The sequence below is a fragment of the Ictidomys tridecemlineatus genome, unplaced genomic scaffold (assembly GCF_052094955.1).
Source record: "Ictidomys tridecemlineatus isolate mIctTri1 unplaced genomic scaffold, mIctTri1.hap1 Scaffold_48, whole genome shotgun sequence".
NCBI lineage: Eukaryota > Metazoa > Chordata > Mammalia > Rodentia > Sciuridae > Ictidomys > Ictidomys tridecemlineatus.
The window spans coordinates 554,955-582,261 of NW_027523119.1; the positions used below are offsets into that span (position 1 = coordinate 554,955).

Consider the following 27,307-nt stretch of genomic DNA (forward strand, 5'->3'; position numbering starts at 1 on the left):
TTCCTTCCTCCTGCTCTCTGATCCCTCCTCCAGCTGCAGGCAGGGCATCAGAGGCCCACTGGCTATTCTCTGTCTCTCCCAGGATGGACTCCAGGTCTCCCTTCTCCAGGGTGCTCCCCTCAGAGGACAGCAGTTTATCCAAGCCAAATTTCAGTATGTCACTCAACTTGAATGAAGAAAACGAGAGACCCAGTTAGTTCTCATGAAAACACAGATGAGGATGTGTGACTTGCTAAGTGTCTAAATGATACCAGGTAATTCTTTCCCTGATGGACTTTCTTCTCTTCCATCAAAAATGACACCTGCCAGGCTGTTTTGAAGTTGGATGAGGAATAAGCAGAGAGGTGATAAATGATGATCAGAGATGTTGACTTTGACAATTATTTACAATACCAAAAAAAATTTGGGCCTCCAATTTTTTTGAGGAGTGGGGGCAGATAAAATGATTCCAGCATCTTCTATAGCACTTCTCACCAGCATTTTTTACAGGCACTTCCAGCAGTCCTGAGAGAACTCAGAGAACCTGTTGGCTACCTTCTTACCTCTCCCACTGCCAAACTCTTATAAAGAGAAGGTGCCACTGAATACCTCATCTCACCATGAGCTGCCACCTGTCCTTGCCAAGCCGCTTTGCTACTACAGTGGTTTATGAGACCCACTTTGGCAAAACCATAACCACCCTGATCACCAGACCCAAAAGCCCTTTCTCAATTTCAATCTCCCTGGATAATCCTGCGGCACTCCCCATCCTGCCCTCTTGCTCCCCCTAGGGGATATACTCAGCCTACTTCCTATGGCTACAGGAACCAGAATCTTAGATAGTGTTACCTGGCTTTCATTTGCTACTTGCAACTCTCCACCTCCCTAAGTACTATCTCTTAGGAATTCTGAACCAATTGGGATCCACATCATGGGACTTCATTTTCATTTTGCCCTTTTAGATTTGGTTAATTATCTCTAGATTGCCTATTCTGTAACTTGGAAACTTTAGCTTGAAAATACCTGAGATGAAAACTATGACAAAAACTAAGCAAAACCATACCTGTTATATTTATATTTAACTTTGGTGTACATATATATAACCAAGCCAAATGGCTTTGGCATTTAGTACCCAAAACAGAAGAAAGCCAAGTATTTATGATGAGGCTCAGTCCATACTGGGACCCTTCCCTCTTCCACTCCTTGGACTATGTCTCCTGGCTTCCCTCGCTACTGCTCACTCACAACATGTCTTTAAGGAACTACCCATTTTTTAAATGAAAACCACTTTATTATAGTAACTAAGAGCATGTAGTTGGAAGTTAAAGAGTGCTCGGATTAGAGTCATGAATCTGATGTTTGGAAAATTTCTTAAGATGGAAGTAAAGACAACGTCTATCTCATTTTTTTGTTATTCTTCTTCTAAAACAACTGGAAAAAGTGCACGTCACACAATGCTTAGCACACAGTACGCATTCAATAAGTGTTCACCGCATCTTTATCTGTTCTCTGTTTCTGTTGTGTTCTCCTTCTAAGACAAGGAACCTGCTTTCCTTTTTCAGGACTTCACTGCTCTATACTGCTTAGATTTATCAAACCAGAACCACGTCTTTTACTATTAGATTCTTTTAATAACTTAAAAAAAGTCCTGCTATATTTTGAGACAAGGCAGTGAGTTATCACCCTTGTTCCTGGCAACCATAAATAACTCACAGTCTGGTGGGGAGGAAAGAATCAAGACAGAACCAGAGTGTGATTTCTTGCCATGGCTTGGGCAGGAAGTCCCACCGAGGTCCTCTCCACCAGCCCATAGTTTGTACTGGCCCCAGGATCTGGTCCCATGGCAGAGTTTGTGCCTGTGCATTTCACAATGATGTGCTAGCAGCCAATGCCACAGGGAAACCCCTGACTGAATGCCTGGAGCTCCCTCCACTGGGGAAGCATCTCCTCTAACTCCTGACGCCTGTGCCTTCACAACAGCCCATGATGAGCTCCTCTCCCAAGGTCCTGTAAAGAAGTATATTTAGACACCTACAGTGTACATGCACCTCTCTCTCAAGCTTTCACCTTCCATTTGAAATTGCCTCTTCAATAGTGTGAAAATAAAATGCACAGCCTGCCCGGCCACCATGACAGATGAGCATGCAGAAGACTCAAAACACAAAAGGCCAAAGACTCCAGTTACTCTCTAAGATAAACTAAAGTCAAGCAAACAAACAAAACCTAGGGTTCTTCTTTCGGGTTCTAGTACCCCCAAATCTGTGACCCTTTCCTGCAGGTCAGTGACTCCCTAACAAAAACAGCGCCTTCCCTGTCTGCAATGCTGATGTGTAAAGATACAGATGTGATAAAACTGCCATTTTTACACTCATGCTTGGGCTAGTTGTAAATTTGATGATTGTGCTTGTAATACTGTGTAATTTTTTCCCTTTCATATACCTCTTGAATTTTTTGTTTGATAAGCTGATCCTTTTAAAGCCTGGTTTTTCTTGCAAATTTTTCTAATTCCTTTCTTTTCTGAGTCTCCCTCTAACAATAATGTATATTGATTTTTACTACAAATTCTGTTGACTAAAGCCTACATTATCTTCATCTTTCTAATTTCTATCCCTGTCTTCCTACTTTCTACTCTCATCTTTCAGGCTTAAAGGCTTAAAGCCATCTTGGAACTTGCTCTCTCACACTGCCTGCCTCAAAACAATAGCCAACTCCTGTCATTTCTCTGCAGTTTCCTACAGCAGACTTTCCCACAGCTACTACCTTTTCTCAGACATTTATTACTCTCTTCATGCTTGAATCATACTAGATACTAGGGGTTGATCTCTCTGCATCTAATCCCTCAGAAGGACTTGGGGTATATTATAATATAGGTTCAATTTTATCTCAAAGGCTGCTGCTAAGGAATAACTCTAAACCTCCTACCAAAAGAGAGTTCTCTAGGATATTCTAAGACAGCATTTGACTCTCATCTAATTTTTCCTTCTTCAACAAATTAACTCTAGTGCTTTCATCCCTATATCCTATGGCATAATTTTGAATTCCTAATCTTGTTCACTCATCTCTGAGTATTGAATGAGTACTGTAAGTCACTACTCAAAGCGTCTGGGATTAAAGAGGAGCTATGGAACTAATCATCACTGATTTAAAAAAAAGGAAGAAAAATTTTTTTCTTCCTTTTTTTTAACTTAAACAAATTCTCTCTGAGGTAACTCGTGGCACACTCATCTTTAGAAGCCATAAAGAGATTAGATTCTTGATGTTCAGTTACATGCTCAAAGTCATACATCCAATAAGGGATAAGATGTGAATTTCAATCCAAGTTAGATGGTTCAAAGCTCATTCTCTTTATTCTATTTTCTCTGCCTTTAAATGCCACCCTCATTTTTAGCTTGTATGGCACCTTGCATGTAGTTAGGTACTGAGAGGGTAAGAATTAGGCCAATGAAAAAAATGTGTAATTTGCAACAATGGGTGGTTAATGCTTTTATTTTATTCTCATCTTTTATTTGCATTCTCATCCAAAGATAGTACTGGTTATAAATCATGAGACTCTAAAAAGAACACATTTTACCTGGAGGTCAGATCAGGCAAAGGTTTCTGGGCTCCCAGAGTAAAATGGTCTCTTTTTATGATTGTGTTGGTGAGCTGCAGTTTGGAGGCTGCTTTCCTATAAACTATTTCTTCCACAGTGTCTTGGCCAATCAGCTGGATCACTTTCACAGCCCTGTACGGGAGTCAAATGAGAGCAGTGTTAGAAGTCTGCAAAGCTGGGGAAAAAAGCATGCCAGGAAAATACACCCAAAAGGAAGCAAAACCAAATGACACATTCAGGGAACAATGAAAAGGACACTGCTCATTGGGACCTGAGCATTTGTTAGAGAAATCTGGCCTCAACTTCTGTCTGAACTTTTCCCCAAAAGAGGAAGAGGAAGGAAGATGAAGTGACCATTATTGGGCCTTCATCTGTAGCCAGGATAACCCCTGGCAGGCATGTTACCTCAAGTCAAAGGGTAGCTGAACACAACTTTGTTTCCTCTTTGTGATATTGGGAACCCAACCTAGGAGAGCTTTACCATGAAGTTATAATCCTAGCCTTAAAAAAAAGTTTTGAGACAGGGTTTAGGTAAGTTGCAAGGTTGGCTTTAAACTTGATCTTCCTGCTTGAGTCTCCCATGCCGATAATGATTACAGGCATGTGCACCCACTGGCTTTAACTTCATTTTTAAACTGAATTAGGATCTAACGTGAGAAACATGAACTAAATAAATTCTAAGTTTCTTCTAATCATTTTGGAATTTAACTGTTCTTTTCAACAAAGTGAGTCTGAACTGATCATGGGACCACTGATCCCCCAACATGATTCTACAAGCCAGCAGCACAACAGGGTTCAAACCCAGTGGACTCTAACTCCAACGTGGCACTGTTGTCAGGACTACATGGTCCACCTTCCTCCCCAATCCACAGCTGCAAGCCAACAGAGCAGAAAGGTGCCAATGACTAACTCACTCACTTGTTCTGGCCAATTCGGTGAGCTCTGGCAGCTGCCCACAAGTCATTTTGAGGATTAAAATCACTGTCAGAAAAAATAACAGTATCTGCTGCTTTTAAGTTCATGCCAATTCCACCTGAAAACCATACAAAAAAGGAGCATGATCAGCAACACACAAATAAGGAACTAGAAAACACACAAGGCAGGACTGGGTCCTACTGAAAATCTGAAATCAGTCCAACTGACTGGTTTCATCCTTCAAACTGAAATTTCTGCCCCAAACTTCAGGTTTTGACCACCCTACAGTGGTCAAAAGTGCTACCTCACCTTTCATTGCGTGAACTGGGAAAATTTAATTATCAAATATAACAGAATGAGAAGTAAGCAGAAGAAAAGGATGCTTAAGTTAATTGCACGAAGACATTTAATATTTGTTTGAAAACCTTGATTGGATTTTGCTTCAAACAGTCTGTGAATAAGGACACAAGTTCTTTCAGAAAACAGCTCCAAAAATAAGAGGTCTGGGGGCTGCAGTTGTAGCTCAGTGATAAAACACAAGTGATAGAACACGTGAGGCACTGGGTTCCTTCCTCATCACCACATAAAAATAAATAAAATAAAGGTTTCATCTGTTATGGTTTAGATGTGGTGTCCTCCAAAAGCTCACATGTGAGACAATGCCAGAAGGTTTGGAGGAGAAATGACTGGGATATAGCTTTAACCTAATCAGTGAATGAATTGCTAATGGGATTAACTGAGTGGTAACTGGGGCATGTGGGTGTGGCTGGAAAAAGGGGTTCAGCAGGCACATGGATAAGGGGTATATATTTTGTATCTGGACAGTGGAGTCTCTCTCTCTCTGCTTTCTGATCATGATGTGAGCTGCTACCCTCAGTCACACTCTCCAGCCATGATGCTGCCTCCCCTGGAGCTCCAAGGAATGGAGTCGGCCTTCTATGGACTAAGACCTCTGAAACCATGAGCCCTCCAATAAACATTCCTCCTCCACAGTTGGTTCTGGTCACAGAGGTGAAAAAGCTGACTAAAACAGTGCCCATCTACAACTAAAAATGTATCTTAAAACAACGAGAGGTCTGCAGTGGGCAGTAAGAAACACACATGACCACACTTGCAGCTTCAACAAGGTAGGAAGACCTGACACTAGCTATGATTAGAGCAGATGATACCTGCCTCTGAGTGGAGAAAACCTGAGAGTGTCTTCCTGTACTGGTTTCCACACTGATCAAAGAAGATGTCGTAAAATCAGTTCAAGACAAGAACACTCAATGCAACAACTCTCTGGTCTTTCTCCAATGGTGCAGGAAAAGGCCAAAAGAGCACTTTGGGTTCAGAAATTTAGAGTACTAAGAAGCAAACCACAGGCTTCTCTTTGATAAATGTGGAAACTGTACAGAACACACTCTAGCCAGGGTCGTTGGAGCTCATTGCTAAAACAGGCCTAAAAGGGCTTGTTCCAAGAACTGAATGAAGGGTTCCTTTCTACAGGACTACTAACTCCTGGCTGGATGTAAGACAAGCCAGGCAGGAACGTTCTCATTGAAGTCTTCCTATAAAATCAAAGTTGGAATAAAGAAATACTAATGACTGAATACGGAGAAAGGCTAAGTTATACCCAATAATAAGAGCTACACTTCTATTTTACTACTGCCAAGCACTTTACATGTGTTGACTCTTTTAACCCTCACAACAACCCTGTGTCCTTGCTAGCACTATTCTCATTTTGCAGATGCTGAAATGGAAACAGCTACATTAAGGGATTTATTTGAAGTTGCACCACTAGAAGATAAAACAGTCAGGATTCCATCCCATATTCCAGAATCTGAGGTCATTACTCCTGGGACAGAGACAGGGTCTCACAGTGTTGCCCAGGCCGGCCTTGAACTCCTGGGCTCAAGCCATCCTCCTGCCTCAGCCTCCTGAGTAGCTGGAACTGTAGGCATGCACTAATGTGCCAGGCTCCAGAACCTTTTTGTCCACTGTATGCTAATTATCAAGGCAGTCATATCATTTGAAAATGTGTTTGTGTTCCATAAGAATTATCTTTCTTGGGCTGGGGATGTGGCTCAAGCGGTAGCATGCTCGCCTGGCATGCGTGTGGCCTGGGTTCGATCCTCAGCACCACATACAAACAACGATGTTGTATCTGCCGATAACTAAAAAATAAATATTAAAAAAATTCTCTCTCTTCCTCTAAAAAACAAAAATCTTAAACACATAAATAAAATTCCTCTCCCAACACTGACCATGCCTTTGACCACATCCTTTGAGCTTCCCCAAAGACTAATCATGAGACAATGGGACTGAATGACAGGGTGTGTTATATGACCTGGGAAGAGACTGGACCAAAGGAATCTGATTGTATCTTATTATTGGCTTTAAGACACACACTAGAGAAATGATCTCCTGATACTCAAGGGTCATATCTAACACTTCTTTTATAGACCCATATAGTACAAAGCACTTACTAAGTGCTTTCTACATAAGGATGACCTTTCATTCCATAAAGACATTAATCTCTTTATCATCAAGGACACAATTCCTGTTTGTGTTCCTATATCTATTCCATCAGGATTACCATCAAAAAAATAAGATCATGAAACCCAGACTATGAATTCAAAATTAATTTAGGGTTTTTTGATTCAGAATGTAAGAAAAATTCCATTTCCCCAAACCGATTTCAAATTATTTAATACTATGTGAAAGCAACTGGCAAAACCACAAGTGTCATTTATTTATGATTAAGTCATATGGACAATACCATAATAATTATAAATAGCTGTCAGTTTCACTCTAGTCACATTTTAAATAAATCTTTATTAAACTTTATAACACTCTTTCAGAGGTACTCCTGGAGGAAGGGAAACTAGAAAAGAGATTATCTTATTTTCCAAATTCATGGCTAGAAAGGAGAATGAATGAATGTGAATAAAACTTTCCCCCAAATTAAAAACAAAACAAAACAGGACGTTCCTGGTCAGTGGTCTAAGTGGATTAGAATTACTTTCCAACAGGCCCAGGTTTCAGCCTCCCTTCTCACGATCACAGCTTCACAGGTTGAACAGAAAAGAGCTCCACACGAGAAGTCCAGTACTAGGCTACGTAAGTGCTTCGATTCTCTCTTTTTTCAATACTCCTTGGTAAGAACCTCTCCTTTCAGAGAATTAGGGGAAAATGTACCAGTGGTGGGATGACTGTCTGCTTCCTCAACACCCATAGGCTTACCTGCCCTGGTGCTCAGGAGAAAAACAAAGATGGGCTGCTGTCCAAAGCTTTTGATGGCCACGTGTCTCTCTTCGCCTCTCACAGAACCGTCCACACGCTCATAGCTGTAGCCTTTACGTAGAGAAGACAACAACCACACACAGGTCCTTACTCTTTGCAAGGACTCTTAGGAAATAAAATAATCGAGTCATTCCTAAGCCAATGCCTATTTGTCCTTTCCACACCCAAGCCTGCCCTACTTTCAATAAAGCCCAAAGGAAAAATCTCAATTGTTTTATAACTTGATCTTGTTTCTTATTTTATGTGGTACTGAGGATTCAAACCAGTGTCTCTCACATGCCAGGTAAGGGCTCTACCACTGAGCCACAACCCCAGTCTGAAAGATCTAAATTTAGGGGAACAATTCATCACTTCAGTCAAGAGCTTTGTAATGTTGTGAACAACCAATAAAAAAAAAATTCATCACTTCACCAAAAAAATCACCATAACACACTATCCTGGGTTTTAAAACCACAGGCAGCCAAAGTCTTTGGCATTTGCATAGGTAATATTTGGTTTTGACTCTTCCCAGGCCACCCTAAATATCCACACACTGGCAGTTGGTGACTACTGAGACACAATCCTGACTTAGGCAAGCAGTAAGACAAGCGCTTGGGAGCCTGCCTGATGACCCAGCACCTGCTTTTTAGTGAAGCTCTAGGGCTCTCCACTTGTCACCACGCATCAGGTCAGGAAGGGGAATTATAATCTCAATTCATGTTTTGGTACTCGAGATTCCTCAATGTGCCAGTAGCTGAAGTGTCCAGTTACTGCAGTACTTGGGGGGCATCAAGTAGATCTGAGAGACCACTCCCAACTAAACTTTAAAACAGTTATTTCTGCGGCTGATACTCTCCCACAGGCTCAAAAAATCAAGCTTTGTCCCATTATCCCACATCAATTTTATTATATATTAAGCAGAGTTCTCAAGTAACTGCCTACATCCCCTATTGTCACAGAAATAACTGCTCTCACCCTCCCTCTGCTTGATTTGTGGGATCTCCATACTATCTATCTTCCCTTTCTTACTAATCCTGCATAAGTACACAACTGCTGAGCTGTCAAGAGACGCTGCAAGTGTTTGTCGCTGAAACTCGACTCACACATTTTTGAAGCCACTCAACATTTTCACAATGTCTGCTCCATACCCATCACCTACATCACCTGGTGAGAATGTGGGTGTTACTTCTGCCCATGTGTCTCTACCCTGCTGTTGATCTTGCTTCACACACCACTGTCCCCTCTCCTCAGCCTTTTCACCTTCTTTGTCTTTAACTTTTTCCTCGGTAACCTTCCCACACCCCTTATGACTCTCAGATGATGTAGTGGCCAAGGGGAGTCACCTTTGCAGTCCATATAGTCCTGGAGAATATCCAACATCTGGGTCATCTGAGAGAAGAGTAAGACGCAATGGCCCCTGGCAAGAAGAAGAAAAGGAGAAACTGCCAACTCTAGTAGTGTTTACGGGGAGTGACCCTCAGGCAACATGACCAAAGGGGATAACTTTACACATAAGGGAAATGCTAAAGTAGAAATATCAATGTCCTGTAACTTTCTCAGAAACTCTGAATACTTTATACAAGAAGACAAAGTGCCTCCCCATGTAGCTGCATCCCTCAGAGCAGTCCCAGGGCACCTGTCAATTCACCAGGGAGTGTGGAAGCCCTGTCGTAACCAAGGATCCTCTTTCCGGAATATCACTTCACTCAATGAAGACAGAAGTTTCATTTCAATAGTAAAATAAATATACATGTGAAGAGTAAAGGCAAGGTACAAATGTGTGTGCACCCACTCCCCAAGATCCTGAAGAGCTATGGAAGGCTATCTACTGCTATTCCCACTTGGCGGTACAAGTCATTACCATCTAGAAAAGTCGAAAAGCATCATGTTAGAGAAGCAATCCCCCATGGTACACAAGAAACTTACATATAGAGTGTGAATAAAGGAAAGGATAATTCAAAATAATGTAGAAGAAACAAAATCAGGGTGACAGCCCTTATCATCAGACATTGTTTTAAATTTGCCTGAACAAACAAGGACAATGCTGTCAAAAAAATTTTTTTTCTAAGAAAACGAACTTACCTTAATGTTGCCAGGAGAGTAAGACCAAGAGTTAGGGAGAACATCGGCCAGACTCTAGCCCCATATTTTTGGAAAAAGCACTGAGTTTGAAGGTGAGTACCTGGATTCTTATCTCTCTCTGCCACTTACTACCTATATGACATTGGGCGTGACCTTTCGAGGTCATGAAAAACTTGGATGGAAGGTATCTATAGGTTCTTCTCCATCTCTAACACACACACTTATGGTAGATACGTCAAAGGCCATAAAATACAGTAAGACATGTAATTATGATTATTAACAATTTTTCATATTTACGTTTTAGTCATAGTTGAACACAATACCTTTATCTATTTTATTCTTTTAATTTCTTTAGTTGTAGATGGACATAATAACTTTGTTTTATTTATTTATATTTTTGTACATGGTGCTGAAGATCGAATCTCCTGCCTCACGCATGTGAGGCGAGTGCTTAGTCACTGAGCTATTTATTTATCTTTGTGTGGTGCTGAGGATTGGACCCAGGGCCTCACATGTGCTATCTAGGCAAGCACTCGACCACTGAGCCACAACTCCAGCCCCAGGACATGCAATTATTTAATTTGCAAAAGACTGGGCAATTTTGACAAATCTGAAGTTTTAAGTTAGTTCAGGCCACACCTGGGGCAATCATCCTAAAGGCACAATTCTGAAATTCTTGAGTCTCTTGTCTTTTCCTAGACTCCCCCTTTCCTGTGGTGATGAAGATGTACATGCTGGATACCAGGCTGCTGAACACTAACCAAATGTCATCTTCTGATACCCAACTTGCATTTCAGGGAAAGAGTATTCCCCAACTACGCCTTGAGTTTAAATCAAATCCCAAAGATTAACAAGAACCAGTGTTTACTCAACCTTTATTATGTGTCAGTTCAATTCAAGGAACCAGCAGGCAATTTTAAAAGAAATGCTCAATGTTGACTCATCCTTGTGGATGCAACCAACATAGCTGGACAGATGAGGTGAACATACATTGATCAACAAGGTAGCAGAGTAAGGTAGGGCTTGCCAAGTCCTGGACTGGGATCCTAAATGCTGCAGGAATTCAGGAAAGAAAGGATCAAGGTGGAGGAGTGGGGTTGGATGAGATAGAATGGGGTGGGTGTACAGTTGCAGAGAAAGTAGGCCCTGAATTCCAGGCTTCTAAAAAAGGGAACTTGAATCAGTCTCAAGAATCAGTAAGTTCTTCATTACTCAGGTTTGAACTAGTCACTCCCCAAGAGCAGTACATGTCAACCTATTCCTACCTGGAATTCAGGAATGCCAGCAGCTTATCCAGCAGGTGAAGTTTCCCACTAGCCTCAATCAGGTGGTCTCCAACTTCAAAAGGCTCTGGCTCCACACCTGGAAAGCAGAGAGCCCAATCCTAATTGTGTGCCCTGAGTCAGGGAAAATTCTTAAGTAGAAAACCCAATAGGTAGGCAACAGAGAGAGCCCAAGCTCTTTCTAATGCAGTAGGCCCTTCAGTCTCACCTATTTGAGGCATTTTCTAATTATTTGCTTAATATCAACTGCAGAGCCTGGCACATCCAAAAAGTCTAATAAATATTTATCTAAGAAACAAACTCACTCTTTAGGAAACTGAGGGAAAGGAAGATGCCAGAGATCAAGAAGATCCACAAAGAAAATTCTAAGGCTCTCACTCTAGATAAGAAATCAAGAAATAGGCTTAGGTGTGTATAAAAGTGATTCTCAAGGTACAGGCGGCAGTCAGAATATTCTGGAAGATGTCCTTCAAAATCTATGTTCCTAATGGCCCTTCTCTATTAAAAAAAAAGTTCTAATGTACACTTGATTAAAGTTCTGTTAAACTTTTAAACAGCTCCTAATGGTACTTGGCAGACCCCTTAAAACAAGTACAGCAGACCTTTTGCAATCTTTCTACACTAAGGAATTCCTGGGCCAGCCATCAGAGTGCATCCAAAAACCCCAATGGGAATGAAAATGAAACACTACACATAAATTTGTGGCAACAAGAGCAGTGCTTAGAGGGACATGTACAGAAGTCACTAGGATGAAAGGAGAGAGCAAAGGACACAGAGCAGGAGCATGCAGACAGGAAGAAAGGCAGGAAAAACTGCTACCCCAGAAGCTGAGTGAAGAGCATCCCAAGGAGGAAGCCATCTGCTGTGTCAAGGGATCTGAGAGGTTAACGAAACGTGAACTGACAATGCCTGGGCATCACAGAGAACACAGAGAACTGGGCGTAGTGACCAAGAGGGCTCAAGACGAAAGGAAATCCAATCCTAAAGAAGGGTCAGATGAATCGCCATTATGACCCATTCTGTAAAGCTGCCAGTTTTCCTCTCCACAACTGTCACTATCATGAAAGAAAGAAAAGCTCCCTGCCCTCCAAAAAATCTTAGAAACATTTCTAGATTGCAGAAAAGTAGAGTCCAGGCAAATGCAATGGATCCTGCATTAAGAGAGAAAAAGGAAAGCAGCTTAAGGAATATTACGGGACATGTGAAGAAATCTTCAGTATGAATAACACGAGATATCATTAATATACAGAAAATGAGAAGAAGCAGAGTAGACACATAAATGCAGCAGTTCTGTTGAAGACTCTGGCTATGATTTTGGTTACAGAACTACTAATGAAAAATAATGGGGGGAAACAGGACACTGGCTCACCATCAAACAAATACGGGTGATCCACGCACTTTCGAAGCTGGGATAAGATATTCTGAAGTTTAACTTTCCTTGCCATCTCATTTTCAAATGCATCTGAAATTTTGAAGATAGAGAGGAAAAGGGACTAACAAATCAAAACACAAACAAAACACAAACATAACCTTTCTCATTTCATAGTATTTCCCTCAAGTTTATACTACCCTCCCAAATGGCAATCAATTGCACTGAGAATTAAAATCATATCCATATGGGATTTTCTTACTCCTCACTTTGTTTTGAGAAGGAAGTCTACAAGGTGAACTTAGCAGTGCTTTGTTAAAACAATTGTAAACTTCTAAAATTTCTTCTTTAACTGCTATTGTGGTTTTAAGATGGGAGAAAAAAAAGCAAATAGAGGATAAAAATCATGAGTAGACAAAAGTGTTTGCTATATTGCAGGCATAAGAAAAACCATGCAAGAGGAAAAAGAGAAATTCCATCATGCAACAACCAAGTCTGAGCTACACTTAACATTGCTATTGTTCCACATCAGGTGATTGGCATATCATTCAGAATACAAAATTCTACCTTATATTCTTGCTACACAAAGTGAGTGTAATCATAAATATTTCCCTGCACAAAAATCACATCCCCATTTAGTTTCTTAATGGACCAAGTGTCCTCTGAATAACTAGGTCTTTCATCAAAATAGCCTTGTATTTTTTCTGCAATGCTGACATGCCATGGTATATCACTACTTCTGTCTTTTTGGGAAGTTCTTTAGCTACCACTGCTTTCACTCTCCTCAGCAGAAACGGCTGCAAGAGGTTGTGAAGTTCACTTGCTGTGGAAGGAAACAACATAAAAGAGTGTGGTACAAAAATACAGCAGAGGCGCCGAACTACTAGAGAACATGGAGCAACTCACTTTCCTCATTTTCATGCTAATTCTGCGTTCTAAGTCTGTACAGTAAGTTTTCAGTTACAGATGCTCCTGGACTTACAAAGGGATTACATTCCTATAAACCCATCACAAACTGAAAATATCTTAGATGTAAAAAGTGCCTTGAACGGACCTAACATACCAAACACCACAGCTCAGCCCACCCTACCTCAAATGTGCTCAGCACTTACATTAGTCCACTCAGCAAAATAATCTAACCCAAGCCTCTTCTATGAAAAACTGTGAATACTTCATGTAATGTGCTGAATGCCTGTGACTAAACAACTGACAACACAGAGCACTGTGTGGTATCAGTTACTTACCCTCAGGGTCGCTGAGTCATTGGGGAGTGGTGCCTCGCTGCTGCCACCCCGCCTCACAGGACAGTACCTTACAACCTATCCCAAGTCTGGGAAAAGACTGAAACTCATGCCTTCTTATGGCTGAAGAGCATCCCATCCTGTATCTACACCACATTTCCTTTTTATCTGCTAATGGACGTCTAGGTGAGCTCCACACTCTGGGTACTGTTAAGAGTGCTGCAATGAACACAGGAGCACAGACATCTCTTGACATGTCGATCCCCTTCTTCGACTATATGCCCAGTATGGGATTGCTGAATTGTACAGCAGTTCTATTTAGTTTTCTGAGGAAACGCCATCCTGGTTTTTACGATGGCCATACCATCTCCATTCCCACCCGGGTGTCTCAGAGTTCCACTTCCACCACAGCCTTGCCAGCGTTTGGTGTCTGTAATAACCATTCTAAGGGGGGGGGGGGAGGTTTCCCATTATGTTCCTGATTTGCATTTCCCTGATGATTATATTGAACATTCTAATATAACTAACAATAATGCATTTTATATCTTAAACCAGTTAGAATCTAGAATTTTGAATATATTCAACATAAAGAAATGATAAAGGTTTTGCTATATGATATGCTAATGACCTAAGTGATCACTATGCAAAACATCAACAGGTATAAATATGTACCTCAAACATAGGTACAAATAGGTACACCAATAAAAATTTGAAGTTCAAAGTACAGTTTCTATTGAATGTTGCTGCTTTTGTAAAGTGGTAAAGTCAAAAAATTATAAGCTGAACCACCATAATTAGAGGACCAATCATTTCTCCCTATCCTGGTTTCTTCCTATTCCTTCTGGACTTGTTACTGGCTTTTAATACCCAAACTACAACACTCAAAGAACTGGATTCTTCTTAGGAATAATCTCATTTTCAAGACACTGTTTTCCAGGGTATTCTTCATTCCATCTCACTGATCAGCATACAGCGTAGAAATGCAGGGTGAGCAATACTGTCTCCATGTTTATGACAGTTAAGTGAGGCTCAGAGAAATCAGACCACTTATCCATGGACACACAAGTGAATGTGAAAATGGCGAGCATTAAAAGTGGATTTTTAAAAACTTCTAATCCCTTGTTCTTTTACAGGCATCTTAGACTTCAAAAGCTACACTAAGTTGGAAGTATACATCATGTAGGAAAACCAGAAACAGAAAACAAAAATACAAGCAACCTGTTAAATGTGAAATTCAGATAAACAATTCATAGCTCTTCAGTACCAGTGTGTCCCTTGTCATTTGTAATTAGATGTCCCATATCTGACAACTCTAAACATGGGAGTAATCAATCAGAGCAGGTTTGCTGGTCATCTTTACCCTGTGGTTTGGGAATTTTTGCTCTAAGAACCCTCTGCAACTCATATTTAACCAGCACACACATAATCATTGGGAGGCCCCCTGCCATCTGTTTTGGACAATCATCCTAGGGTATTCAGATATTATGGGAATGTTCCACAAGGCAGAGTGGCAAAGGTATAAGAAAAAGCTACGGTTATACGAATGAAGGCTTCCCTTTTCCCTTCCACATCCCAATCATCTCGAACTTCTGGTTAAAAGAAAACAGCAGTGTTGTAGAATTCTTAACAGTAGTCTGGGTCTATAGCATGCACTTACTTTTCTCCACTGGCAAGTGGCATGGAAAGTTAACAAAGTCTATAATTTTTATAAATTACAAGTTGAAGCAGCATGGTAACATGAACTTGAGGCATGAGGATGGTAAGCTGAAGGCCAGCCTATGAAACTGAGCAAGACCCTGTCTCCATTTTTTTACAGAAGGACTGGGAATGTATCCCTGTGGTAGAGCACCCCTGGGTTCAATCTCCATACCACAAAGAGAAAAAAAAATGAAAAAAAAATTTGAAGTTGGTTTTTAAAAAAGCACACATATCAGTGGGTACTTTCTACTTTTTCCAAAAGTGAACCAATAAGCCCCACTGCAGAATCATGTAACAAACAAGTAAGAGTCATGGATAGCAAACAAGTGGATACCACATGAGGGACCATCATATGCCTTATATCTGTGGTGGTTTTTCTCCCTGGAAGGCATTCTCCAGTTATTGATTCTCTTCCTTTTCAATCTACAACTCTTATGCATTAGGGAAGTTTCTGTGTCAAGATCTCTTGGGGATAATTTGCTAAATGGGAATTAACCTGATTTGGACTCTTTTTCAATATCCCAGTAACGTTCAACAAAATCCTCCATCTGTTCCTTGGAAAACAGGTCAGGTTCCACAAAATTGAGGAGAGAGTAGAGCTCTTGGAGGCTGTTCTGGATAGGAGTTCCAGTCAACAGGAGACTGAAGACCACCGAGAACTAGAATATGTAAATTAACACAATTAAAAATCTCTACCACTGGTAAGCAAAACCAAATGACCCATCACAACATTTATTTGAAGACAGAGGGACATGATATAACACAATGAACCAAGGCAAATGAAATCAGAAGGCTCAGGTTCAAGTTGTACACTCTATTTAAAATTGGGGGAGGCATAAGGTATATCCAATGCATCTACAACTGCAGACAGGAGTATAAGATCTTTATTTGTAAAAAAAAAAAGAGAGAGAGAAAAATTAAAAGCACTCAAAAGAGAGTTGAAACATCTCCAAAAATACAATGCATTTTATTGGGGTAGGGTCTGACTCATTTGATAACTAGATTTTAGTAAATGTTATCTTCTATATAAAAGAGAAAGGAATAGTAATTAGCCATATTAAATACTACTTTTGTCACTGCCCTCCAAAATAGGTTTATTTAGCTCTGCAGAAGTCTTAATACAAAAGTTTTAATTTATGAGATGGACATCATTATCCGAAGTACATGTATGAAGACACGAATGGTGTGACTCTACTTGTGTACAACCAGAGATATAAACAATTGTGCTCTATATGGGTAATGTGAATTGTAATGCATTCTGCTATCATATATTACAAATTAGAATAATAATAATAAAGTTTCAATTTAGTTGGCTCTGTATAGACTAAACTAAGTGGTTTTAAAGGGGAGTTAGAGGGGAGAAGGAACGGTGAACAGATGGGTATAGGATTTCTGAGCCAGGAAACTGCTCTGCATGATACTATAGGGTGGAAACATGCCATCACCTGTTTGTTCAAACTCACAGGACATGCAACAGCGAGTGAATCCAGCATTACGGACTCTGGTGACACTGCGGTGCCAATGTAGTTTCATTAGTTTTAACATCTCTCTTCAGGGAGAGGCTGAGATGGGGGAAGCTAGGCTTGTAAAGGGGCAGGGGATATATGGGAACTCTCTACCTTCTATTCAATTTTGTTGTAATCCTAACTTGCTCTAAAAAATAAAGTCTATTAAAAAAGGAAGGGGGGTGTGTAAAAACTAAGACTATCCTTTGAGTTTACCTCTGAGAGTGTCTTATGCAGCAGAGAGCTTTGGCTTTTCAATCTGTGGGCTTCATCCACAACAAGAACACTCTAGGAGAAGCTGTGAGAGAAAATCCAAACTTTCAGCTTCATGTAGCTCAAATATATTTCACAATCACATCTTACTATACAATTATGACTTGTTAGAAAAACTAACAGCCCACTCTGATAGAAGCATACCTGGCATCATGACCTTCCTATCTGGAAAGGTTACCATGTGCTTTGTTTTCCCCTCATATGAGAGAGCTCTATGCAGAAAGTAAGGAGCCAGAGACAGAAATGGAAGGATACATTTATCATATTGTACTCTGTAACAGACATTGTGCTTGTGGCTTTGTGTGCAATTTAATCCAAGGAATAAGACAAGTAACCATAATCGTGCCAACAAGGACACTAAAACTCTGAAAGGCTAGGTAACTAGGTAAAGATCATAAGAGCAGAGCAGAGATTCAAACCCATAAGAAAAATCAGGAGACAGTGATGTCACAGCAGCTAAAGGAGTAGGACTTTAAAATGGGAGAGTGGTGAACAGGATCACGGAGATGTCCAGGATGATGCAGCCACTGGACTTGTTAACGTGGAGGTCACTGGGGGCTGCTGCCACAGCAAGTTTATAGTATGGTATGTCACAAGAGCAATTTCTCAAGAAGTTTCAGTACTAGAATCATATTTTTAACAGATGCTACTGGTGGAAAGCTGTTTAAAAAATCCAAAATATGGAAAAAGATTGGATGATATTCTAGATGCATTAACTTAAAATAACAAAAAATGAAAATAAACTATCTAATAATAGGTGATAAAATGATAAATGGTAGCTGCAAAATACAATAATGAAAAAGGTATAAATATTGAATATCCTTTTAAAAATGTGAAAATCATGCAAAAGATAATAAAGTGGGCGTTATAAGACTTTTAAGTTTTTAATTTTATTGGTAAACATTATGGAATCCCACTGCATTATTTTTGCACTTGTAAAACTAAGTGTGTCAAACAAAAAAGTGGGTAAGGAAGGACAATACCTGAAAAATTAAAACAAACGTCTGTGTAAAGGCTGGCCTATAAAAAGGAAGCCTTCCTTCCAATACCACGACAGACACTACAGACAAACAGGAAGATAATCAGAAATGATGTTGAAAACTTGTACTCCAATAAAATAGAAAACCTCAAAGGCATTGAAAAATTTCTAGAGTCATATGATTTGCCTAAATTCAATCAGGATGAAATACACAATTTAAACAGATCAATTTCAAATGACGATGGGCTGGGGATGTAGCTCAAGTGGTAGCGCGCTCGCCTGGCTTGCATGCGGCCTGGGTTCGATCCTCAGCACCACATACAAAGATGTTGTGTCCGTCGAGAACTAAAAAATAAATATTAAAATTCTCTTTCTTTCTTTCTCTCTTAAAAAAAAATTCAAATGACGGAATAGAAGATACTATCAGAAGTCTACCAACCAAGAAAAGCCAAGGACTGGATGGATAAACAGCCGAGTTCTACAAGACCTTTAAAGAAGAACTAATACCAATACTCTTAATTAATTTCAGGAAATAGAAAAAGAGGGAGCACTTCCAAACTCATTTTATGAGGCCAATATCACCCTGATTCCAAAACCAGGCAAAGACATATCAAAAAAAGAAAACTTCAGACCAGTATCTCTAATGAACAAGATACAAAAATTCTCATAAAGTTCTGGCAAATGGAATAGAAAAACATCAAAAAGATTGTGCACCATGATCAAGTGGGATTCATCCCAGGGATGCAAGGTTGGTTCAACAGAAATCAATAAATGTAAGCCATCACATCAATAGAATTAAAGATAAGAATCATGTAATCATCTCAATAGATGCAGAAAAAGCATATGACAAAATACAGCACTCCTTCATGTTCAAAACACTAGAAAAACTAAAGATAACAGGAACATATCTCAACATCATAAAGGCTCTCTACGCTAAGCCCCAGGCCAACATCATTCTAAATGAAGAAAAATTGAAGACATTCCCTCTAAAAACTGGAACAAGACAGGGATGCCCTCTTTTACCACTTCTACTTAACACAGTACATGAAACACTGGCCACAACAATTAGACGAAAGAAATCAAAGGGATACATATAGGAAAAGAACTCAAATTGGCATTATTTGATGATGATACGATTCTACACCTAGAAGACCCTAAAAGTTCCACCAGATAACTTCTAGAACTAGTAAATAAATGAATGTAGCAGGATATAAAATCAACATCATAAGTCAAAAGCATTTCTGTATATCAGTGTCAAAGCCTCTGGAAAGAAATGAGAAAAACTATCTCGTTCACAATAACCTCAAAACAACAACAATAAAAATAAAACAAAAACAAAACCAAAAACAAAACAAAAACCCCAGAACACACACAAAAAACTTGGGAATCCACTTAAGGAAAGAGGTAAAAGATCTGTATAAAGAAAATTATAGAATCCTAAAGAAAGAAATCAAAGAAGGCCTTAGAAGATGGAAAGATCTACCTCGCTCTAGGTTAGGCAGAATTAATGTTTTATCAAAATGACCATACCACCAAAAGCAGTTTACAGATTTAATGCAATTCCAATCAAAATCCCAATGGCATTCCTCATAAAAACTGAAAAAGCAATCATGAAATTCATCTGCTAAGATAAGAGACCCAGAATAGCTAAAGCAATCCTTAGCAGGAAGAGTGAAGCAGGGGGCATCACTATACCAGACCTTAAACCATACTACAGAGCAATAGTAACAAAAAAAACATGGTATTGGCACCAAAACAGACTGGTAGACCAATGGTACAGAATAGAGGGCACAGAGACTAACCCACAAAATTGCAATTATCTTATATTAGACAAAGGTACCAAAAACACACACTGGAGAAAAGATAAACTCTTCAACAAATGGTGCTGGTAAAACTGAAAATCCACGTGCAAAATAAAATTAAACCCCTAACTCTCACCATGCACAAAACTCGAGTCAAAATGGATCAAGGACCTGGGAATAAAACCAGAGACCCTGCATCTAATAGAAGAAAAAGTAGGCCCTGATCTCCATCATGTGGGATTATCCCCCAACTTCCTTAATAAGACTCCTTTGGTGCCAGAATTAAAATCAAGAATCAATAAATGGGACAGATTCAAACTAAAAAGTTTCTTCTCAGCAAAAGAAACAATTTGTGAGAGTGTACATCTTGGGAGCAAATCTTTACCCCTCATATATCAGACAGAGCACTCATCTTTAGGGTATATAAAGAACTCAAAAAGCTAAACACTAAAATAAATAAATAGATAGATAGATAGATAGATAGATAGATAGATAGATAGATAGATAGATAGATAGATAAATAAATAACCAACCAACCAACCAGCCCACCCAATCAATAAATGGGCCAAGGACCTGAACAGACACTTCTCAGAAGATGATATACAATCAGTCAACAAATATATGAAAAAAAAATGTTCATCAACGCTAGCAATTAGAGACATAAAAATCAAAAGTACTCTTAAGATTTCATCTCACTCCAATCAGAATGGCAGCTATTATGGACACAAACAACAATAAGTGTTGGCGAGGATGTGGGAGAAAATACACTGCTGGTGGGACTGCAATTGGTGTAGCGAATATGGAAAGCAGAATGGAGATTCCTTGGAAAGCTGGGAATGGAACTACCATCTGACCCAGCTATCCCACGCCTCGGTCTATACTCAAAGGACTTAAAAACAGCATACTACAGGAACACAGCCACATCAATGTTTATAGCAGCACAATTCACAATAGCTAAACTGTGGAGCCAACCTAGATGCCCTTCAGTAGATGAATGGATTGAAAACCGTGGCAAACATACACAATGAAATATTACTCAGCAATAAAAGAATAAAATCATGGCATTTGCAGGTAAATGGATGGAGTTGGAGAATAATGCTAAGTGAAGTTAACCAATCCCAAAAATCCAAATGCTGAATGTTTTCTTTGATATAAGGAGGCTGATTCTTAGTGGGGTAGGGAGGGAGAGCATTGGAGGAACAGACAAACTCTAGATAGGGCAGAGGGGTAGGAGGGGAAGGGAGGGGGCATGGGTTTAGAAGTGATGATAGAATGTGATGGACACTATTATCCTAAGTACATGTATGAAGACATGAATGGTGTGAATATACTGTGTATAAAACCAGAGATATGAAAACAACATGCTCTATATATGTGATATGTATTGCAATGCATTCCGCTGTCATACATAAATAAAAAAACTAATACAAAGAAAGATAATTAACCCATAATGAATGTGTTGGTCAGCTTTCTGCTACTGTGACAAGTAGCTGAGATAATGAGTTTATAAAGTAAAAAGTTTTACTCTGGCTCACAATTTTGGAGGGTCAGTCCACCATCAGCTGGACCCCTTGCTGTTAAGCACACCATGGCAGAAGGGCATGGCAGAGCAAGCCAGCTATCTCAAGGCTGGGACAGAGAGAGCAAAGAAGAGGCTGGATCCCTGCTACCCATTACAAGGACACATCCTCAATGAATGACCAGAAGACATCCCATGAGGGCTCACCTTTCAAAGGTTCCACACACTCTCACCAGTTTCATGCTGGGGACCAAGACTTTAACATATGAGCCTTTGCGAGATATATAGGATCCAAACTATAGCAGTAAATCTCAATAAGTACTAGCTGTTAATAATATCATCTTCTTCCTCACTTTTACTCAACTCTTTTTTAAGCATCTCCCATTTTTCCCTCTTATTTAAACCATTTAATAAATATGTTTACACAGTTCTTGTGTCCCACAAGCACTGTAAGAGGAATTTTGGAGGGAAGGAATTAAATGTGGGAAATCTGATCACAGAGGCTCACAGTATAGGCGGTGGGCAGGTTAATAAATACACTGGCACTCTACCTACTGGTGAGCACATGCCACCCTTTTGCCTTTGTTTCTGTTTGTCTGCATCTGCTACAAGACCACACACCCCTGAAAGTCAAGGTCAATGTCTTAATCTTCTCTATCCCTATGGCCTCATCTGGACCATGATTCAATAAATATTTGCAGAAAAACAACAACAAAAAAAAGGAAGCCTTCCTCCTCAGAGGAAGAAAAAATGAGAAAATTGAGAGGAAGAGAGCCAGAGATAGACACTCAGCTAATGAGAGTGGAGTAGGAGAAGACTGAACTGGGGATCCAAAGAGAGGGCAGGAAGTCCAAGGAGAGCACTGGGCAGAATAAGCAGGGGATATATTTAGGATTATAAGGAGACAGGGTCCCCATGAGGTTGGATAGTAGTTATGACATAGGTGGTGAGCGTTCATAGTATAGTTCCACTCAAAACAGACTAGGTCTTATTCCTTTGGAAGGACTAGACACAGATATGTATATACACAAACATCTAAAAATGCTTATTTAACGCAAAAGGCTAAGTGAAGTGGATTTTGGTTCAATGAGTGAAAGTGGATTGAATCACTCATCAAAGGAAATTAAAGATTGTTTCCCGGAAACGAAAGTAGAGGGAATTCCAACACAAGAATGGAGAGTTCAACAAGGGAACTCCTGATCTTCTCAATACAAGATTTTACAAGTCTACTGTCTGTTGTCCAAAAGATTTCAATATTTCATGGCGATAACATACAACTTTAAATGGCCTTCATAAACCTCTTGAGTGCAGATTTTATCACATTGCCTATTTTCAGAATGTAAAATATAGCAATGGAGAAATATAACATTAACAAACATACTAAAAGAAACAACTATGTTGTTGGGATTCTTGATATGAGTCAATATTATAAATGTCTCTTTATTACTAAGGCTCTTAAATCCACCCAGAAATGCATTCAGAACAGACTGAAATGTAAAAATGTGTTTCTACTGAATAAGGTGACATTTCAATGCTTCTACCTACTTAGAGACACTCTCTTAAAAACACGGTCCAGGGCCTGGGGCTGTGGCTCATCAGTAGAGCACTTGCCTAGCATGTGCGAGGCCCTCGTTTTGATCCTCAGCACTACATAAAACTAAATAAATATAATAAAGGTATTGTGTCCAACTACAACTAAAAAAATAAACATTAAAAAAAAGAGGCCCAAAGCACCAAGTGCTGGGTTTGAATGTCTGCTCTGCCTTACTTGGATTCTTAATCCCTTAATTTCCTCATTTGTAAAATGAATAATAATCTCTGCCTACTAGGATTTTCATGAAACCAAAATGGGACAATTTACATAAAGTACCCAAGAACATTTATGTCCCAATCTTATTACCTTCTGAGACCTGCCAGATAGTACCATGTTTCATGGATATCTTTGTACTCCTCATCCCTCTATTGTACAGACCATGGGGCAGCGCTATAATTTACTTTCCTGGTTATTACCAGTAACTCTCCCTTTCCATGGAGAGACTTCAAAACAAGACAAGTTGGATATTAAGTAGCCAAGAAGAGCTGGGGGAAGGACTGAGTGGAAGAGCAGTTGGGAGGCTCTCAGCTCAATGCCCAGAACCATAAAATGAAATGACATGAAATAACGTGACACGACATAAAATGAAATAAAGTAAAAAGAAAGAAAAAGAGGGAACACATCATATGCTCATTTAAATGTAAATTAAGTAAAACAAAATACTGGAGGGAATCATAAAATCTTGGGCCCAGTCATCAAAGTAAGAGTAAAACAGAAACTCATTCACAACAATCTGGATGAGAAAAAATATTTAAAATATTGATAAGGCCCTTTGAGAACAAAACCTTCTGAGTATGAAAGATGCACACAGGGTACAACGGGGCACACCTACAATGACAACTACTTGGGATGCTGGAGGATTGCAAATTTGAGTCCCGTCCCAACGACTTAGTGAGACTATCTCAAAATAAACAATGAAAAGGGCTGGGCATGCAGCTCAGTGGTAAATGCCCCTGAGTTCAATCCCCAGTAACAAGACATAGTTAAATGGACAAATTACAAGTATACTTCAAGCTTCTTTTCCAAATAGTCAGTTCTACAGCACTGACTGCTGCTTGGTAATTGCCAGGAAAAGGCTCCTATACTACAGTGAAATCTCAAGCAGCAGTCCTGAGAACGTGTCTGTGCAAGTTACAGTGTAAAGAATCCAGTTTCCAGGCTGGATGCAGTGGTCCACCTGTAATCCTGGAGACTCTGGGAGCTGACGCATGAGGATTACAAATTCAAGGCCTTCCTTGGCAACTCAGAAAGACCCTGTCTCAAAATTTAAAAAATTAATAAATAAAAAGGACTGGAGATGTTGCTCAGTGGTAGAGTACTCCTGGGTTCAATCCCCAGTACCAAAATAAAACCAAAAAATGATAAAAATCTGCTAGTAATATAAATCTCTAGTAATCTGCTAAACATCAACCATGTAGATTTAATCTCAGTTGTCACAACAGTCATCCAAAGTAAAAAAGGTAACTACCCCCAGTTTACAGATGAGGACACTGAAGTTGATGGAAATTAAGAAACCATCCCAATAACACAGAGCTAATGAGTAGAGGTTAGATCATAGAATTCCCACCATGCCTGCCTATACATCCACAGGACCCAAAGACAGACCAGACATATCAGGAAAGAGGCCAAGTATCAAAAAAATGTAAGAAAAGACAAGACTTCCACACATTCAGCACAGTTTCTGACAAGGTACAGTATACTCACGATTTTAGAAACGGTGCATCTTTCAAGCAAATCTGAAAAATTAAGGAAGACACATTAAAAAGACTGGTATTGCTGGGCATGGTGGCCCACACCTGAATCCCAGCAGCTTCTGTAGACTCAGGCAGGAAGGTGGCAGGCTCAAAGCCAGCCTTAGCAACTTACTGAGACTTTGTCTTCAAAAACAAAAAGGGCTGAGGATTGGCTCAGTGGTTAAGTACCCTTAGGTTCATTCCTTGGTACCAAAATAAAAAAAAGTTAGAATTAAAAAAATAAAGACTGGTATTGTTAAATTCTGATTATTTCTTGTTAACTCTCTTAAACCACAGGATCTAAGCCTTTAACTTGTTTACTAAGTTAAAAACTAAGCACAATTTCTAAGTAGCACTATCACACAAACAGATAGAAGTTATGGTTAAGTAGAGACTTCAAACCAAGACAAGTTGGATATTAAGTAGCCAAGAAGAGCTGGGGGGAGGACTTACTTAGATAAGGATTTAAAACAAGACTGAAACTAGGCATACTGCATTCCTATCCCCCGGTTATCAGACATGATGCCTCTGTACATGAAACCCTCTGCCCTGCTACCTGACTCCTCCTGTTCATCAACAAAGAGGGCTAAAGTGCCACTTTCTGGGAAGCTTTCCACTTAATCCACCAGTAGAGAGGGAAATATGTCTAGCTACCTTGAAGCACAGTGATCCTGCACTTCGTTTGGTCACAGTCCCTCTTTGACAATGTGATGAAGGTGGATGTCCTCCTAGAAAAATGTGTGCTCTCAAAAAAAAAAAAAGTCAATATAATTCAGTGGGTTCTACAACTTCTAAGGTCCCAGGTTAGGAGAAACGAATGAATACTTCATCAGTAGTCAGCAGCACATGAAAACATGACTTCTGTTTTAGGTCTTGCTGAAGATGGGCTCTTTCCTCCTCGTCCCCTGCATATGTTACACAAGAAAGACCTGGAGCAAATCTAAATCCAAGGAAAGAATCAGATGAACCCAAATGCCACAGCCATGAGATGGTGTGTGCATGTCATGGACGGACTGCAGTGTGCAGACGCCATTCATTAGGTGCTGGTCACAGAACTGTACCTAGAATAATGGTTAAACCCCAGGATAAGGTCTGTGTTAAGCAGGGAGAAGGATCAGGTCTAAGAGGGTCTTGTGCTAACTAAAAATGCAATGATGTTTCTCACTTTAGTTACTTCCTATGTTACTGTGAGAAGGACAGTTTCTCCTTTACATCAGCAAAATTTACTGAGAATAAGTACTAGCCTTTAAATTGTAGAAGGGTAACAGTAACACCCACTGGATCCTCCCCTATCAGATCTTGTGTCTTGCCTACACTGTTTCAGTTCAACCTTTCTGGAATAAAATCATTGAATATGACAAGATTTTGCTTTATGATCTTCTATCCATCATCTAGAAAAATATCTTAACATAAACAATACAAGTTCAGCTACATCTACTCTGTACCTTTCTATTTCTTCTTTCCAGTTGTCCAAAACAGACAGAGGACTAAGAATCAGAAATGGTCCTTCATCATTTAACCTTCCCGTCAAGTAAATGAGGAGAGCAATCGTCTGAAACAAAGCAGGCAGTTTTGATCACCTTTCCAGGAGACACAACCATAAAGTTCCCACAACCATAGGCAGAGAACACAAACTGTTATACATGACTTGCTTTATAAAGAAATTCCATACAATCTTCCACATATTAGGAAACTAGTACGTTCTTAGAACGACATCAGGTAAGCTCAGTGTCTTTGCTAAGGAAATTGATAGTGTTTAATTACTTCAAGAGTTAACGAGCAATGAGGCACAATATTTATGTAACTGAACCAAAGGGAAAAACATCAGGAAAGAACAAAAATCAATGAAACCAATACACCTGTTGGAAAACAGCAGGAGTACTTTGAAACTATTAAGCCAGAAGTGCTAAGACCTGACAGCAAACAGTACCCGCACATCACAGCCTTGGCCCTTGGCTCGGCTGCTCTGATGAGAGTGCTTTCCTTCTTCCCCAACTTTCTCCCTCTTTCTATAACCATTTAGAGGGTGCCTTCTACTGGCTCAAGTTTTAAGCTCAAGTTATATGTGAACAAAACAGATACAACCTTTGGTCTTTCATAATGGGTGCATTATAATCATACTGTATAGCGAGATCCATATGCCATAGTTGTACATGCATATATCTACAACACATATTCAAATGCAGAAAACAGACAATAAATCATTATCACAAGAAGTAGGAGTATGAAATGAAACTTTGCAAAGCCAAATGTGCATACTTCAGGACATGTTTGAGTACACTTATGTCTCTAAAGTTGCTCTCAACAAACAAAAACACGTGTAGAGCTTGCATCCCCAAATACTGTGCTATTTCTGAGGAAAAAATATGCCCTAAGGATCAAATTCAAGAAGCAATTTAGAGAAAGTTTGTCTTTTATTACCACAAATCAGAAGTGTCTACCAAATAAATTTAGAGTCACTAGTGAATTTTATCAAACA

At 39.7% G+C, this 27,307-nt stretch overlaps 2 protein-coding genes across 2 annotated transcripts in view; both read right to left on the reverse strand.

The window, feature by feature from the left end:
* LOC144373752 (transport and Golgi organization protein 1 homolog) overlaps window positions 1-130 on the reverse strand; it is a 77,247-nt gene extending 77,117 nt beyond the window's left edge. Inside the window, exon 1 of the mRNA XM_078036764.1 lies at window positions 1-130. Within this exon, the coding sequence (XP_077892890.1) occupies window position 1 (1 nt within the window). The 5' untranslated portion in view covers window positions 2-130.
* On the reverse strand, window positions 29-26,380 carry LOC101957227 (chromodomain-helicase-DNA-binding protein 1-like). Its single transcript, XM_078036765.1, has 11 exons — window positions 26,274-26,380; window positions 24,800-24,831; window positions 17,145-17,226; window positions 15,920-16,082; window positions 12,485-12,577; window positions 11,098-11,194; window positions 9,094-9,167; window positions 7,712-7,822; window positions 4,490-4,604; window positions 3,551-3,703; window positions 29-166 (listed from the first exon to the last, which is right to left on the reverse strand). The coding sequence occupies exons 4-11, from the start codon at window positions 15,969-15,971 to the stop codon at window positions 163-165; spliced, it is 699 nt and encodes a 232-aa protein (XP_077892891.1). The 5' UTR covers window positions 15,972-16,082; window positions 17,145-17,226; window positions 24,800-24,831; window positions 26,274-26,380; the 3' UTR covers window positions 29-162.
* Window positions 26,381-27,307: the final 927 nt, after the last annotated feature.